General features: G+C 44.1%; 2 protein-coding genes across 5 annotated transcripts in view; one reads left to right on the forward strand and one right to left on the reverse strand.

Annotated features, from left to right (window-relative positions):
- Positions 1-17,724, forward strand: part of marf1 (meiosis regulator and mRNA stability factor 1) — a 40,806-nt gene that overhangs the window by 15,274 nt on the left and 7,808 nt on the right. For 2 of the 3 annotated variants that reach the window (XM_078264170.1, XM_078264188.1), the window contains 4 exons: positions 91-157; positions 369-473; positions 667-822; positions 1,876-2,073. In XM_078264170.1, the coding sequence (XP_078120296.1) occupies positions 91-157; positions 369-473; positions 667-822; positions 1,876-2,073 (526 nt within the window). The remainder of the gene's footprint in view (positions 1-90; positions 158-368; positions 474-666; positions 823-1,875; positions 2,074-17,724) is intronic. The other variant, XM_078264179.1, reaches the window with a different exon arrangement.
- bmerb1 (bMERB domain containing 1) overlaps positions 3,704-17,724 on the reverse strand; it is a 19,176-nt gene continuing 5,155 nt past the window's right edge. Inside the window, exons 2-6 of one of the 2 annotated variants that reach the window (XM_078264319.1) lie at positions 17,584-17,704; positions 13,237-13,310; positions 10,323-10,437; positions 6,218-6,300; positions 3,704-6,114 (exon numbers count right to left, since the gene is read on the reverse strand). In XM_078264319.1, coding sequence (XP_078120445.1) covers positions 5,996-6,114; positions 6,218-6,300; positions 10,323-10,437; positions 13,237-13,310; positions 17,584-17,704 — 512 coding nt within the window. In that variant the 3' untranslated portion in view covers positions 3,704-5,995. Of the gene's footprint in view, positions 6,115-6,217; positions 6,301-9,647; positions 10,123-10,322; positions 10,438-13,236; positions 13,311-17,583; positions 17,705-17,724 lie in introns of those variants that run through there. The other variant, XM_078264327.1, reaches the window with a different exon arrangement.

The raw sequence follows: 17,724 nt of genomic DNA on the forward strand, positions 1-17,724 counted from the left end.
CATTTGTTTAGGTCCTGGACAACCCATAGTTTTAACATGACACTGCATCATCTGCATATTTAGTTTTGTTTTGTGACATGTCATCATCAGGTGGTCTGGATCAAAGGGCATGGTCACAAGAGGATTATCGTTTTGAAGAACGATATGAAAGGTGAAGGTGATGGCATAGCATGCTTCATCAGTTGCAATCATTGGTGTATATACACCGACTGTAAATAATGGCTGCAGGCTGAAGTGATTCTATGACAATGGTCTAATCTCTGGATGCTCCCTAGGAATACTTGGGAAGTGATTTCATGAGATGGCACCTACAACAATGTATGGAAGCTGTATAACATGGGGAGGGGGGTGTTTTGTGTTTTGTTTAGCAAGGGCAAGCCCTTCAATCCCCAACAGCCCCCAGCCAGAAGAGAACACGGAGAGCCCGAGAGACAGCCCGATTAGCAACGCAACATCTGGAACCCAGAGTCCAGGTAACACAGTTCACACAAGTATTTATATTGACTGCTGTTTGTTAATAAAAATAAATAAAGTGAAGTAATTCAAATTATAACTGTTGGAACTGGAAAAAAATAAGGGGATGTTTTGACTTACAATGAACACGTTTCTAAAGATGGCTCAGTCTTTCTCAGATAAAAGAACTGAAGATGTTCTTTTACCTGCTAGGTGGCGATGCCGCGGTAGAATCGGAGCTGCTGTGTCTGACATCAGCAGTAGACCTACTGTGTGGTCCTGTACCATCCTGCCTACCGTCCCCTCAGCTCCACCCTGTTCCCCTCCAGGAGACGGACCTGATCCACTTTGAGGAGAAAATTCCAACAGGTCGGTTTCAATTTTCCAGATTTGTTGTATTTACAGGGATCTTTTGGCAGAAATGTATAACGGTTTTCATTAGTGTAAAATCCCCTAAAACTAACAATCTGTTTATTAGCTTACAATGAGCCCTTCATATCTACATAGGGAGTGGGTCGTCTTCCACGCAGACTGCTGTGTTGCGCTGCCCTGTTACTAGAACGGACTAGAACTACCCAGAACGGACAAACCAGACACTGGTTCTAGAGGGGGCCTTTCGCAATGTTACATTGCCTGAAGGCCACCGTATATCAAAGCCCTGCACTGGGTCAGGTATCGGCGAAAAAGTTGTGTAATGGGTAAAAATTATATTTGTATAAATTCGCAGGCACAGATAAAAATGAGCATGATGCAGGCAGTGGGTGAGAACAATATGTTTTATCTGGAGATTTCAGAAATGAAAATGATGTGTGCATGATGATGATGCGCATTATTCTCAAAACAAAACGGCACAGGGCTTGATTGGCATCGGTGCCTGAGCTGGCCACGTGGATGTTGAGCAGCTTCTGTATCACGCAGACTGACAAAATATGCAGAGGACAATCAACAAAATCACTCAGCACAATTTCAGCGCTGAGGATGCAGCTGTCTGAAAGCAACAGGGCAGTTACGTACTTACTGGATATGTGATCTTGTGTCACTTTGCATGACATCAACAAGGTCATGGGTGTCGGGTCCCAGGATTTAAATTAATGGACCGGGTCTGGATTAGGCTTGGAGATAATTGCGTGAAACGGGTCGGTTCCACTACTGAGCTTTGCGGGTGAGGTTTGAGGCAAAACTGGCCCCGCCATAGGTCCTACTACACACTTGCAATGAGAGGGGTGAGATTATGTGTGACTGCTTTTTAAAAAGTATCCGAGCAAAACATTACACAGTATTAGGCAAAGCAAGGGAGAACAACATGCATTTTAATGAGTACATCACACTTACATTTGCACCTTTCCTGTCTTTCATTAGGTGTAAGCTCAGTCTGTACGTGTGTGTGTGTGTGTGTGTGTGTGTGTGTGTGTGTTATTTCAGTGAGTGACGAACCTGATGCTGCAGCGGTTGCTGGCAGCACACCTAATCCACCTGGGCCGCCTGGCGGCACAGACGACTCTGCAGTCCCCAAGCCTCCGCCCCCCTCTGTCATGAAGACGCCCTTGTCCATGGACAGTCCCAGCAGAAGAGCCACACGCAGCAGAATTAAGCTAGCTGCCAACTTCTCATTCACAGCAGGTCTCTGATCACACACACACACACACACACACACACACACAGACACAGACAGCAGTACTAGTTCACACATAGTGTAACTCTAAATACAAGAGTTGAGCGGATACACTGAACACACTACACAGAAGTGACCCCCAGAGAAGCATTGGCGTTGTCCCCTCTACATCCTTAACAGGCTGTTGCATTTCTTCTTGATCACTCATCGGCCATCTTTGTTTGCTTATTTCACAATCGGTGTGTTCTTCCGATGATGTTCACCAAGCTGTGATTTTCTTCTTGCAGATTTTCTGCAATTCTTTGAATTGAATTGCCAAATTCATCTACTGTAACGTGTGTTTTGATTTCATCTCCATAGAAGTTAAATTATATTTCTGTGCATCTTCAGTTCAGAGCCACGTTGTGTCAAAGAGCACTCGCTGGCTTACAATGAATGCAGAGTCTAAAGATGAGTTAGTTGTCACTGTATACATGTTTTGGGTAATGGGAGAAATGCTAGGGACGAGTAACTAAGTTTTCTGTGTTTAATCCAAGAAATGTAGTTACCCACATTCTCAGATTATACAACTGCCAAATAACAGAAGATTTATAGAGATGTTTTGTTCATGTACAATATTGAAAAACCTTAACGTATACATCCTTGCTGTATCCCTGAAAACCGAGCATTTCATTTATTACATTCAATCATTTTTACGCTCCTTTCAAATTTTGGGAAAATTTGCTTTGTAGGTAACCATAGACATGTCAACCAAACTGTCCGCTAAGCACCAGCCTGTTTGATTCTTTCAGTCTTCTCATGGGTAAAGTACTAAGGATTTCTAAAGAGGTAGCTTCTCTTTTAGGTATAGTCTTGTCTTTTGTCTCTGTTTAGTAGCCTCAGGACAGTATTTTCAGTTCCTTTAATATTATGCACAGTATTTAGTAGTCCGTGGAAGAGTTTGGCCTAAATGTGGTGTATTTGATGGCAATTTAATGGTGGGACTTAACATTAGTGTTAACTTTTCATATCGTGGCTTTAACGAAAGCTAACGGTCTTTGAACAGTTAAAGCATCGATGGCAAACTTTTGATGTTGCGACAAGCACTGCTCTCAGGAATTTTTTATTCTTGTACTTTGACTTAATTTATTGCAAAGATTTTGGCTCGTCTCTCCAGGGCCTGAAAGGGCAGGCTCTTTAACACTCTTGCCAGATGTGTGCTCAGGCAGCAGGAACTAAGATATACCGTACTTTAATTGTTCGGCTTTCACCAGCAGCCAGTGTGTTGTTCTTTTAGCTGTGTTTTGTCTGTGTGGTTTACACTGGAGTAGGTGGTGTGAAATATGCATGGTGTGCATAAATGAGTTTATGCATGGTGTAATCCCAGGAGGAGCAGACAGGAACAGACATTCATTAAGATCAGTCTTTTATTTCCACCATGTTTTAGGGCTCTTAGAGTTGGCGTCACCCTTGCAGTTGCCACATTAAATGCTCAGGGTTTTTAGAGTTAACCTTGTTGCTCGTAAGCACCGTGTCTGTAGTGATGTCCACTGCCTGAGTTTTGAAGAGTTCGAGGGGAGCAGTAAGCACTCCTGAGTTTTTGATTTTTAATGACATGGTGATTGGTTGTGAGTTTTTAGGGAAAGAGATGTCGGGGGTGGGCGGTAGGCTGTTTGTGGAGCACCATGGGGGCTCTGGGCAGCCTCCTGCACAGACTGTGACGTACACACAGAGGACCCTCTGCGGCTCTCTGGAATCTGCCGGGCTTTTACAATGGCTTGTATTTGCCACGGTGCCAAAGGAATCGCCATCGTATCTCCCCATCCCTCACATCTTGCATAGAGGAGTTTTTACTTACTGATGTGTGTTGGTTTCTCCGTTTTCCTCTGTGTTTGCAGGATTGCTGGCTGCTGAAATGCCATCAAACAATGTCGGCTGCCGGGAAGTTTAGCACGACCGAGGCGCTGCTTAAGTCTAAGGGTTGTTTGTTTTCAGGGAAAAGGTTCAAAGAATGGGTAAAAGCCCATTTAATCAGTTTCAGTGTTTACCTCTTTAGCCAGTGTTAATACTTTTTTTCTGTCAGACTTGGTTTTGACTTGGTATGAAAAGCCTTTGAGGCTGAGAGAGTCCACCTGCCAACTCTCCAAAATCTGTCTGAATGGCAATCAAAATGTTTTTAATTAGGGCTGTTAGGGTTCAGGTCTCTCCTGCAATGTTTTACTGACTGTCTGGACACCTCTTTAATAAGGAATGAGCACCTCGAAATAGTTAATTATTTAGAATTGGTAATGTTAAAAATGGGCTATAAAAAATGCTCAGATGAAATATCTAGATTTAACTTTGACAATAAGGATGGATAACTTTTTGTGACTTTGAGCAAAACCTAGCTCTCCCTCAGAGTACTGCAGTGGCAACTAACTCGTGACTATATTTTACTCTATTTCTCTCTGTTTTGGTTACATCAGTGAGAAGCTATTGTACCGGTCAAAATATGCACTTTTGCATAGTTTTGGTTCATGAAATAATGTGAAATTCGGTAGTGAACTGGGAGGGGTTGAAACTTGTTTTTGTGTCTCTACCTCTTTCTGTTTAACTGTTTGTGACCTCATCTTGCTTATTCATGTTGCACAATGGTTCTACAGTTAAAGAAAAGGTTTAATTAACTCAATGTCCTTTTAATTAAACTGTGATTTATTTTTTTGTTTACAACTTGGTCACTTCTGCATTCACCTCCCCCCTCTGTCACACCGTTTTACTGCATCACCGCACCAGAAGTTGCTGTAACAGTTTAACGTTGTTGAAGGGACCACAAAAAAGATTTCTGTTTATTAAATTTCACAAGCATCAATTCTGCCTCCATCTCAATGTTTTTGCAGTGTTTTGGAAGATTGAAATAAGTCAATATCACCCAGCGTGTTCCTGAAAGATGCTCTTTATTTAAACATGTATGTACAGGTATAGTTTCAGCTTATTTTCTGCATATTTGTTCAATAGTCAACATAAGGACCTTCATAAATTCACTACTACTACAGAACGCCACGTTATCAGAATAAAGAAGGTAAAGTGACAGAGCAGCACTCTTGCTTGACAGGAGTCCCTAATGTCCTAAAATACACTCAAACATACACCATCTATTCATTTCCTGGTGTTTATCATAAAAATGCAAGATTAAATTCAGAGGATGCAAGTTGTTTGTCAGCAATATCCATAATAACTATGAATGTCATACTACCACAGTCAATATTTCCCAGTAGCTGATGGCTGAGATGACGTTTGTGTGACCAGTGATGTGACTCAGGGACATGAGCGAGCATAGTGGACAATGTTTAAAAAAAAATCGAATAAAAAAACCACACCACTATGTTTGCATATACAGGGGTTAACCGGAAAGTGAAAGCGGTTCACTGGTTGATGTTAAAGGGTTAAAATGGAAGAATAAATACCTGTTGTCAAACATGTCGGGACGATAGCGGATGTTTTTTTCTCCTGTCAGATGGAGAACCCCAGCATTAATACTTCACTCTGTTGACATTGTGCTTGTAGTTCAGTAAATCCTTCCACTGTTTATCGACCCTGATCATAGACCATATTGTCATCTTAAAGCAATTTTACATGATGGAATGACCCGTTCTAATCCAAATTGAAGACATTTATCAGATTTGTATTTACAATTCCCTTTCCCCTTACTTCATACACACTGTGGACACTTAACAGAAGCCTATTGTGAGGTTACCCTCAAGCATTGATTAGGGATCAGCTCCCAAACTCCGGGCTCAAACTGTGTCTGAAACTTTATCGATTCAATTACTAACCGGATTCCTGAACAGCTACGAGGGCAAAACACCGTTAAGGAGGTTCTCTGAGTCACAGGAAGTGATGCATGGCGTGTCAATGTGATGTGGGTGTGTTGTTTTCTACACGGGGGCAAGGTCATAAAGAGGTCTGTGTTAGTTACATGACTGCACACTGGGTGGCCCCACAGCAATCCTTAATGATGGCCACTCCTGACTTGGAGATAGATGGTTTGTTGGGAGGCGGCTCTGGGATTTGTCTCTTGGGCTTTGGAGGATCTTGCCATTTTAAAAAGAGGTAAAGGAGATCATCACACAGTGGATGTGAAAGTGAACAATACCCCTGCCCCTCTCTCACTTTGTTAGTGCATTTTTCACTCACTTTGTGTGACTTTGAGCTTCTTCTCCAGAGGCATCAGCTTCAGTCTGAGGTACTCAGCCATCTCCTTGTCCTCCTCTCGCTCCCTGGGGTTAAGGTACAGTCACACAGTCGGCTGTTTGAATACAATGCAATCACTACAACGGGTTTTTAAGTCCCTGAATAGCTTTATGTACAGTAAGCTACCTGAACTGCAGTTTGTGCCTCTTTATGGGTCTTTTTGGCATGTCACAGTAGGAAAGCCATTTGGTAGGTATTTTCTTGGTCCTTGTAAAAGATGTATTATTTTGTATAAAAATATAGAATAATCGATGTATTTGATAGTCCATTTTAGGGCTGGGCGATATGGAGAAAATCAAATATCACGATATTTTTAACCAAATACCTCTATCGATACCACAATATTGTAGTGTTGACTATTGGTGCTTTCACAAAATATTTACACAATGAGAGTTTTGATAAATCATCATTTTACATTATTTAATATCACGTCTATCTGAAAGTTATCGCTGTCACACGCTTCTCCGGGAACCATCACCTTATCGTGGTGGAGAGGTTTGTGTGTCCCTATGAACCTGAGGGCTGTGTTGTCTGGAGCTTTGTGCTCCTGGTAGGGTCTCCCAAGGCAAAGTGGTCTCAGGTGAGGGGCCAGACAAAGAATGGTTCAAAAATCCTATGAAAAATCGAGGAAGGGATGAAGTGACCCTGCCCGGAGGAAGCCCAGGGCCCCCGTCTGGAGCCAGGCCCAGATGGAGGGCTCGTCAGCGAGCGTCTGGTGGCCGGGTTTGCCACGGAGCCCGGTCGGGCACAGCCCGAAAAAGCTACGTGGCGGACATCCCTCCATCCCATGGGCCCACCACCTGTGGGAGGAACCGCTGGGGGTCGGGTGCGCTGCCACATGGGTGGCAGTGAAGGTCAGGGGGCCTCGACGGACCAGACCCGGGCAGCAGAGGCTGGCTCTGGGGGCGTGGAATGTCACCTCTCTGTGGGGGGGAAAGGAGCCGGAACTTGTGCGGGAGGTGGAGCGCTACCGGTTAGATCTGGTAGGGCTTACCTCTACACACAGTCTTGGTTCTGGAACCATACTCCTGGATAGGGGTTGGACTCTTTTCTTCTCCGGAGTTGCCCAGGGTGTGAGGCGCCGGGCGGGTGTGGGGATACTCACAAGCCCCGGCTGGCGCCGCTACGTTGGAGTTTAACCCGGTGGGCGAGAGGGTCGCCTCCCTACGCCTGCGGGTTGTGGGGGGTAAACTCTGACTGTTGTTTGTGCATATGCACCAAACAAGAGTTCGAGTATTCGGCCTTCTTGGAGGCCTTGAGTGGAGTCCTGCATGGGGCTCCAGTCGGGGGACTCCATAGTTCTGCTGGGGGGACTTCAACGCGCACGTGGGTAATGATGGAGACACATGGAGAGGCGTGATTGGGAGGAACGGCCTCCTGATCTAAACCAGAGTGGTTGTTTGTTGTTGGACTTCTGTGCTAGTCATGGATTGTCTATACTGAACACCATGTTCGAACATAGGGATGCTCATAAGTGTACTTGGTACCAGAGCACCCTAGGCCAAAGGTCAATGATCGATTTTATAATCGTTTCATCTGCTCTGAGGCCATATGTTTTGGACACTCGGGTGAAGAGAGGGCGGAGCTGTCAACCGATCACCATCTGGTGGTGAGTTGGGTCAGGGGGGTGGGGGGAAGACTCTGGACAGACCTGGTAAGCCCAAGCGGGTAGTGCGGGTAAATTGGGAACGTCTGGAGGAGGCCCCTGTCCGACAGACTTTCAACTCACACCTCCGGCGGAGCTTTTCGTGCATCCCTGTGGAGGCTGGGGGGCATTGAACCCGAGTGGACAATGTTCAAAGTTTCCATTGCTGAAGCTGCGGTGAGGAGCTGTGGTCTTAGGGTCTTGGGTGCCTCAAGGGGCAGTAACCCACGAACACCGTGGTGGACACCGGTGGTCAGGGAAGCCGTCCGACTGAAGGAGTCTTTCCGGGATATGTTATCCCAGACGACTCCGGAGGCAGTTGCAAGAGTACCCGAAGGGCTGCAGCCTCTGCCGTGAAAGAGGCAAAGCAGCGTGTGTGGGAGAAGTTCGGAGAAGACATGGAGAAGGACTTTCGGTCGGCACCAAGGTACTTCTGGAAAACCGTTCGCCACCTCAGGAGGGGGAGCGGGGAACCATCAAGCTGTGTACAGTAAGGATGGGGCGCTGTTGACCTCAACTGAGGAGGTAATAGGGCGGTGGAAGGAGCACTTTGAGGAACTCCTAAATCCGACTAATACGCCCTCTATGGTAGAGGCAGAGCTGGAGGATGAGGGGGGATTGGCATCAATTTCCCTGGTGGAGGTTGCTGAGGTAGTTAAACAACTCCACAGTGGCAAAGCCCCAGGAATTGATGAGATCCGTCCAGAAATGCTTAAAGCTCTGGGTGGGGAGGGGTTGTCTTGGTTGACACGCCTCTTCAACATTGCGTGGAAGTCTGGGATGGTGCCTAAGGAGTGGCAGACCGGGGTGGTGGTTCCCCTTTTTAAAAAGGGGGACCAGAGGGTGTGTGCCAATTACAGGGGTATCACACTTCTCAGCTTCCCTGGTAAAGTCTACTCCAAGGTGCTGGAAAGGAGGGTTCGGTCGATAGTCGAATCTCAGGTTGAAGAGGAACAATGCGGATTCCGTCCTGGTCGTGGAACAACGGACCAGATCTTTACTCTGGAGGGAGCCTGGGAGTATGCCCAACCAGTCTACATGTGTTTTGTGGATCTGGAGAAGGCGTATGACCGGGTGCCCCGGGAGATACTGTGGGAGGTGCTGCGGGAGTGCGGGGGTGAGGGGTCCTTTCTCAGGGCCATCCAATCTCTGTACGACCAAAGCGAGAGCTGTGTCCGGGTTCTCGGCAGTAAGTCGGACTCGTTTCAGGTGAGAGTTGGCCTCTGCCAGGGCTGAGCTTTGTCACCAATCCTGTTTGTAGTATTTATGGACAGGATATCGAGGCGTAGTCGGGGTGGAGAGGGGTTGCAGTTCGGTGGGCTGGGGATCTCATCGCTGCTTTTTGCAGATGTGGTCCTGATGGCATCATCGGCCTGTGACCTTCAGCACTCACTGGATCGGGTTCGCAGCCGAGTGTGAAGCGGCTGGGATGAGGATCAGCACCTCTAAATCGGAGGCCATGGTTCTCAGCAGGAAACCGATGGAGTGCCTTCTCCAGGTAGGGAATGAGTCCTTACCCCAAGTGAAGGAGTTCAAGTACCTTGGGGTCTTGTTCGCGAGTGAGGGGGACAATGGAGCGGGAGATTGGTCGGAGAATCGGCACAGCAGGTGCGGTATTACATTCAATTTATCGCACCGTTGTGATGAAAGAGAGCTGAGCCAGAAGGCAAAGCTCTCAATCTACCGGTCAGTTTTGTTCCTACCCTCACCTATGGTCACGAAGGCTGGGTCATGACCGAAAGAACAAGATCCAGGGTACAAGCGGCCGAAATGGGTTTCCTCAGGAGGGTAGCTGGCGTCTCCCTTAGAGATAGGGTGAGAAGCTCAGTTATCCGTGAGGAGCTCGGAGTAGAGCCGCTGCTCCTTTGCGTCGAAAGGAGCCAGTTGAGGTGGTTCGGGCATCTGGTAAGGATGCCCCCTGGGCGCCTCCCTAGGGAGGTGTTCCAGGCACGTCCAGCTGGGAGGAGGCCTCGGGGGAGACCCAGGACTAGGTGGAGGGATTATATCTCTAACCTGGCCTGGGAACGCCTCGGGATCCCCCAGTCGGAGCTGGTTAATGTGGCCCGGGAAAGGGAAGTTTGGGGTCCCCTGCTGGAGCTGCTACCCCCGCGACCCGACCCCGGATAAGCGGATGAAGATGGATGGATGGATCTCTGTCACACTCTGTGGGTTATCAGTGGGAGCGGAGGAGGGAGTAGAAAATCTGTCACACACACACACACAGCAGGCAGATGCTCACATTTAATCTAATGGGTCTCTTTCCCGCTATTCCTCGACCATCCTATATCTATCAAGTGAAGAAACAAACAGTGGATGCGGTTCAACCCAACACTGTCTGAGTAAACAATCAGTCGTGTCCCGCAGATCCCGGATATTGACTGTGCCTGTGTGGGAGCGCTCTACCTTAATCTCTCCACCTCAGCATCGTCGACCAGGAAATCCCTCTTCTGCACCAGTTTATGAATCTTCAGGATCAGCTCTTCTTCTCGCTGCCTGTGCTTCTTGTTTTTTTCTTTCTCTGGGGGAAAGGAGGAAGGAAAATGAAAGTCATAAATGGATTACTAGAGGGACAAGCAGACTGAACTGAAAACGTAATATTCTCCTGGCATAAAATAGAAATGCAGGTTTTGCATGTTGCAACTTGACCTTACAGCAAAGTCAGCTGACACACTGAGTCACATCCCAAACCCTGTATAACAAGGCACTGATTCATTCATGCAAATGTTACAGAGCTCTGTTTTTCATTTGGTCAAGGAATTACGTCACAGTCGGAGATCTACAAACGCAACATCCTCTTTGCTTTGGCTCACTCACTTTCCTAACCTTCACACTCCAAAGCACAGAAAAAGACACACATAAACCGACACACACACACACACGCACACACATGCACACACATGCACAATCAGTTGCAGCGGAAGGTTGTCTGACACTGCTAGGTGGGTAAAAGGGTTGGAAAAATGATTGCAAACATCAGCTCTTTCTCCCATCCGGAAACAAAGTGGAGCAGTGCGGCTGCAGTGTGTATTCCCCCGCGGGGAGAACAATCTGAGGGGCGCATGGCTACAACGGATTAATCCCAATGTCAGAGGAGCTGGAGAGGAGAGGCTACAGAGTCTCTTTGTCACGTGACTCTCATTGTGCTGGAGTGAAGTTAATGGGCTGCCAGAGCCCCCAGCAACTGTATACATGAGGCCCCAGGGGCTCATGGGAATGTCAATGAGGGGCAGTTTTTGTGTGACAGTGTGCAGTTTGTGTGACCAGTAATCCCAAATGCATAGGGGGTGGACACAATAATAGGATCGCTTTCATTATTACAATCCAATCAAAGCTGCAGCCACCTTTGAGGACAGTGAAGGCACGTCTTCTGGATTTTTTTTTTCTGGGAATTTCTTACCAGCCTGGGGGAAGTTTTCATTCAACAATTACACACAAACAAATGGTGGATATTTTATGGGCATATTCCATTCATTTTTTAGACTATATTTAAATTTAAAAATACTTGTCCAAGACAAAAGTAAATTAATTAAAAAAAATCAGTATTTCTCTAACAGGATTTTATTTCTGGCATTATGGAGAAAATGTCAAAGTAAAAATGTCCCCTTTTTTTCCACTTTGTTTTTTTTCTGCTGATGAGGAAGTGTGATATGGTCGAAAGCTCCCGAACAAGGATGTAAGTGGACCTTAAAGCTAGATAATGTACATTTTGAAATAAAGAAATAACACATTCTCCTCCTACAAATTAATAGTTGAATTTATAAGTAATAACCGCACCCTTGCTTAACTCGACACAGGTTTCGCTTCTACAGCCTTACTTGGTCTGGTATGACCAGTAGCTTATGGTGGCTAATGCTAGTTCATGTTAGCAAACTTAAAGATGTCCTGTGGAGTTTTCTTGTAAACAAACATGTTATATTTAAATGTAGTGTTAAGCCGGCCACACACTGGCTGCGTGGCGTGAGCGTGGCGTTTCTGTTGTTTCTGTGGATTTTTCTGTCTTTACACACCAGAAAGGTGTCTGATGCGGTGCTGCTGCTGCTAGCCTTGTCTGTACACATGTATTCCCATTGATTTACTGCACTCAAGCAGTAGTATACTTCATGTTAAACATAAATATATACTGATTTGATTACAGCAAAGACAACGTCGGCAGTAATGACGGCAAAATAGGCTACAGAATATTTCGTTCTGTATTGACAGGTGCAATATTTGAAAATCAATAATTCATTATTTTTTTAAATTACATTTATATCTGCATTTATGTCAAAACTGAGACTTTCAAACAACATGTCATTTATTGATATATATTTGTGTCAAAATGACATAAACATTTTTTGTATTCTATTTTGCCTGGAAACGCTTCCAACACGCTTGCGTGTCGCGTGAAAAATAGGCGTCGGTGATTGTTGGTCTGTCTGTACCAGACACTCGACCCTTGTTGACCTAGGTTCATATGCTGAAAAGGGAAAAGACCCTGCCCTGAAGTAGGAGCTGAAAGAGTTACAGGAACTGTGGTCAGAGGAACTTAATAATCCCCAAATTGGTCCAGTCGGAACAGGAGAAAAAAAGGGTTCTAGGAACATTATGTTCTAGGAACTGCAAAAATCCCTCCTGTTTTTTTTGTTTTTTTTTTTGCATTTGATTCTGTCCTCTGTGCCACAAACACACCACTTTTACATCCAGTAAAAAGAAGTGTTTACTGAAATTCATTCTGGACGCCTTCCCTCAGCTCATATATCATATTGCCTTCACAGTGATGATGCGTGTGTGTGTGTGTGTATGATTATCTTTCCCTCATAACTCCACCTTGTCCCTGAGACTTACGATCAATCCTGTGTAGTTTAGCATGACGACTCTTACTATAAATCACCATGACGCCTGCTGAGGTTGTGGGACTCTGGTGAGCTGCAAACAGAAGCACTTTCTGCCCAAAACTCTATTTTTGGCCAAGTCCAAACAGGGAGCGTGGACAGTTTTGCACACAGAGAATCAATTATGAGAGGTTTATTTCCTGATATGCTTACAGATGGTTTTCTTCAGCCGACAGGAGGTAAATATGTGTGTGTGTGTGTGTGTGTGTGTGTGGGCTTGTTTAACTATATTCGTGGGGCCAAAATGCTGGACCCCACAACTTTAAAGGGCTGTTTGAGGGTTAAGACTTGGTTGTAGGGTTAGAATTAGGTAAGGGTTAAGGTTAGGCATTTAGTTGTGATGGTTAAGGTTAGGGTAAGGGGCTAGGGAATGTATTATGTCAATGACGGGTCCCCACAAAGATAGTGCCACAAACCTGTGTGTGTTTGTGTGTGTGTGTTTGTACCTGGTACTGTAACAATCTGTCTCAGCTCCTGCTTTAAACTCATGATGTCTTTGCAGAGCTGAATGTCATCCATCCTAGAAGAACAAATGTGAAAGAAAACAGTAAATCGCTGGCCTCCATCAGATTACAGAACAACAGATGTTATCTGTGTCAACTTTGGATGTCTTTATGGAATGATGTAAGGCAGAGATGTATTGTATAGTGAACTCTGGAAGGAAAGCAGACGCAGCTGAAAAATCTGTGGGAAGAATCTAGGCTCCAAATGTTCTTTTTGATCAAGTGAAAAATTTGTGTCAATTTCCAAAAGCACAGAAATTCATTTTTCAAACATGAATATGACCCTAATTATATTTAACACAGAGTAAATGAAAACATCCCAACTAGGGCTGGGGAAAAAAAGATTTTATTTGTTATCAATTAACCCTATAATTCACACAAACCGCGTTAAACTGTGTTTTTGTGATCAATTAACATCAGTAGCTCTGGTCCTTACAAACAAAATGAGTTATCACACGTTGGTTGTTACCCCCTCTTGTTGTTATGGCGATCCAAGCAACATGTGCACATCGGAGTTTCTTTGTGTCCCATTCTCCTCGATGGAGAAAGAGGCTTCTCAGTTTTCACCTGTGTTTTTGATTTGAGGATGTTGTACAACGTAAGGTGATTTCACTCTTACTTGGACTCTATTTCATTTCATTTATTTGTTTATTTGACAGGGACAGTGTTCATTAAGTAACTGTAAATGAGCCAGAGTTAGCTCAGCAGGCTAACGGATTCTATTCTGTATTATGTTTGACACTTTCAGATTTCTAAGAAAGGACATTTTGTAACAGATATTTTCTAAATTCTACATATGTGTAATTATTTATAATAAATCTTAAATGCAAATTTTCACTTCAAACATTTTTTTTTTTTTAAATAATTCTGCTTCATCATTTTTAGCTCTAATGCCTAGTGCTGTACTGTGAAATCCACTCATGTACTTGTCATTAAGGCATCACAGCCTCAGGCCCCGATGTGCCACACATCAGTAGAGTGTGTGCAGAATCTGCAGATGGAAAACATGCAACATAAATCACTCCGCGCTGCACTCTGAGCCCCCTGCAGCCCTGACGTCTCACCCTCTGGGCCTCCACATTCTCCCCTCTTCTACACTGAATTCCCCCCCCCCGTCTCTCTCTCGTTCTCTCTCTCTCTCTCTCTCTCTCTCTCTCTCTCTCTCTCTCTCTCTCTCTCTCTCTCTCTCTCTCTCTCTCTCTCTCTCTCTCTCTCTCTCTCTCTCTGTGGAGCAGTGACAGCTACCACCGATTTAATTCTGTCTGTGATAGATCAGGCTGATGACTCATCCACAGCCTCCTCCTCCTCCCTCTGCATTTATCCCTGTTGCTCCGTTTTACACCTCTCTCTCTCTCTCCCCCTTGACCCCTCCCTTCAGCTTCTTTCTCCTCCTCTCTTTCTGTTTATCTGTTTTTCTCTTTCTGCCTTGTGCTTCACTCTCTCAATGCTATTTGTGGATTCCAGCAGCTTCTGCACTCTGACACTCCATCTGCTACTGTGTGTGTGTGTGTGTGTGTGTGTGTGTGTGTGTGCGCGTGCGTGTGTTTAAGAGCCGTCTTGAGTCACACAGATCCGACAACAGAGATGTAAAAAATAAGCAGCATCCTAATGAAGCATTTTAAGTGGCCGTGTGAATCAACATTATCAACTGAGTGAGCTCTTTAAGATGTGTATCGGCTTCATGCGACACGTCGACCATCATCCTGCCGCAGATGTTAGGGGTGTAATGACCCACAAAATACACCGTTCTCTTCGATATGATACAGTGCTGCTAAGACATTGTGATACAGTTTCAACACGTAAAAATAAACAGTGGCCAAGGCAGTGGCTTGTACTTCCACTGTCAGTTCAGTTTGATAATGTCAATGTCAATTTATTTATATAGCACGTTTAAAAACAACTGGGTTGACCAAAGTTTTATAAAGGTGCAAAAGGCTGTTTGACCCTCCATAATAATGTAATGCAGGTGTTTCCTTTAAAAGAGGGTTTTGAAAAGTAAAAAATAAAAACAGGATATGGTGACAAAACAAGTTCAGCTCAACAACAAAACGTTTTTTAAGCTACACTGAAATCATTTGATTCTTCACATATAGTAGAAGTGTGAAATCCTCCATCACAGAATAGCTGCAGAAATGAATGATCCTGCAAATTGGAAAAACTGAAAATAAGTTATTTCATGTTATTGATGCCAAAATCATCCTGCTCATTAATTTGCAACATTGTCCGTAATGTTCTGATACAACCAAAGACATTTAAGGGATATTAAATGTAAATAATATGGCAAAATCTCACCGTCGTATTGTGAAACCCTACGTGTACTGTGAGTCTGTATTAGAGCTGCAACAATTAGTGGAATAACCTGATCGACATAAAAGTTATAATCGATTAATTATTTAAGCAAAAATGCCAAATATTTGATGGTTTCAGCTTCGTAAATCTCAGAATTTGCTGCTCTTATTTGACTTCCGCTGAAGCACACTGACTATTTAAAGATTTTGGACTGTATTTGATAGTGAATTCTGCTGCCTGTTTTACAATATCTAACAACGAATGACAGGACGTTGAAATTCTCCTTCAATTCCTATTTGCTCACTCGCTGTATGCAAACTGGATATTCATTTATTCATCCGCACAGTTGGCATGAATGAAAATTGGAAATACATGCAGACTATTATTGTGAAACAGGGGTGATTCTAGGATCAGACCTTTAGGGGGGCTCAGCCCCCTAATGAGAATGTGACATGGACACAGTGCCTTGCAAAAACCCCGCCTGCTAAATCAGTAATTTCATTAGCCGATAATCTCTGAGCTAGCTACTGAACAACAACGTCAGCTAACGTTTTTTTGACGCTACGATGGAACTAAACCTGACACTTTATAAGTCACAGTGATAACGACCACTTTGACACAATGTTCTAACATTCACCAATTTTAGTTGCTTACGTTTCAATTTGGGTTCTAATCTGCGCCATGGAATTACCAACTTCTTCTCTGGGGAGTCTAAAGGGTCTAAAATCACCAATGTTGTGAAAGGGTTTTTACTAGGGCTGTCAAAATAACACGTTAATTTCGATTAATTAATCTGAGAAAAAATAATAATAATGCTCTGAAACAGACGTTACAGGAAACACAAACCCCGCTGCATGTGACGCTAGTTAACACTATACTCAACAGCAGCTAACGTTAGCCTACCGCTAGCTAGTAGCTGGATTAAACACGGTTAAAATGCTGACAGCTAACGCTAAACGGTGTAAAGTTTGACTGTGTTTTACTGTAGAGGATTCAACACCGGGATGTAACAATCTGCCGCTGCTGTTGGAAAAACAACACAGACGGTGCTTTGAATGAAACTGGTAAACTACAGGCTCGTGGTGCATTTGAAGTTATTGTAAATGTCCGTTTCCTATCTGGTTGTTGTTTTTGTCGTTCAACAGCAATTTACTAGTGAAATAAGTTATTGTTATACATTATTATTAAATCATTTAATTTTGACCATATGGCCTTAGCAATAAACAAGCCGTTCTTTAATGTCACCAACTGTTGTTTAGTACCCTTTTTTTCTTTTCTTTTTTTACTTTCTTAAAAAGTATGGGTTCAGGCACCATTAATTATGTATGCGATTAATTTTGATTAATTAATCACAGAGTATGTAATTAATTAGATTACATTTTTTAATCGATTGACAGCCCTAGTTTTTACCTATTTCCCCCCGGTCGCACTATGAAAATATTAGTTCGTTGCAGCCCTAGTGTTAATTGAACAAGACAATGAGACCCTAGTTTGTTACTTTACAAAATGTACTGCTACAGTATTAAACTCTGTTTTTGTCTGATCTATTTATCAACATCCATGTTGTCATGCTCCACAACAAACACAGTCAAAACATTCACATGATCAATGCAGCGACGCTTTAGACAGAGAAGAAAAAAAATACAGTAGGACTATGTCATCCCAAAAATTGATAACCATAATCCTTGAAGCTGATGTTGATGATGAGCCAATGAGTTCATCATGGTGACTCATTCAGCTGCTATATTGGCATGACCAGGCCTCTGCATAATCAATGAACAAATGGACCGCCTCTCTCTGTCTTAAACAGTCTTGGAACAGCCAACTTATATCCCAAAGGAGAAGAAGACTTGAATGTCTTTGCAGCGTGTCAACACAGAAAGCTTTTTATCCACTCAAGAAAAGCCATAGGAGTTGTTATGACACTGTATCGATTTGATCTTTGTCACACTCGATTACGTCTGGTGTTAAAACACAGAAATTGGCCGTTCAGCAACTCACATGAAACGCAGCTCCGACTCCCGGCGTACCAGGACTTCTCGCAGGCGCTGAATACGAGCCATCTCCACCTCGATCTCCTCTGGAGCCATGGTGCTCTCTGCCATGGACACATCTGAATGACCTGGGAGGCAGAGGTAGAGG

Source organism: Sander vitreus, chromosome 2 (assembly GCF_031162955.1).
Source record: "Sander vitreus isolate 19-12246 chromosome 2, sanVit1, whole genome shotgun sequence".
Classification (NCBI taxonomy): domain Eukaryota; kingdom Metazoa; phylum Chordata; class Actinopteri; order Perciformes; family Percidae; genus Sander; species Sander vitreus.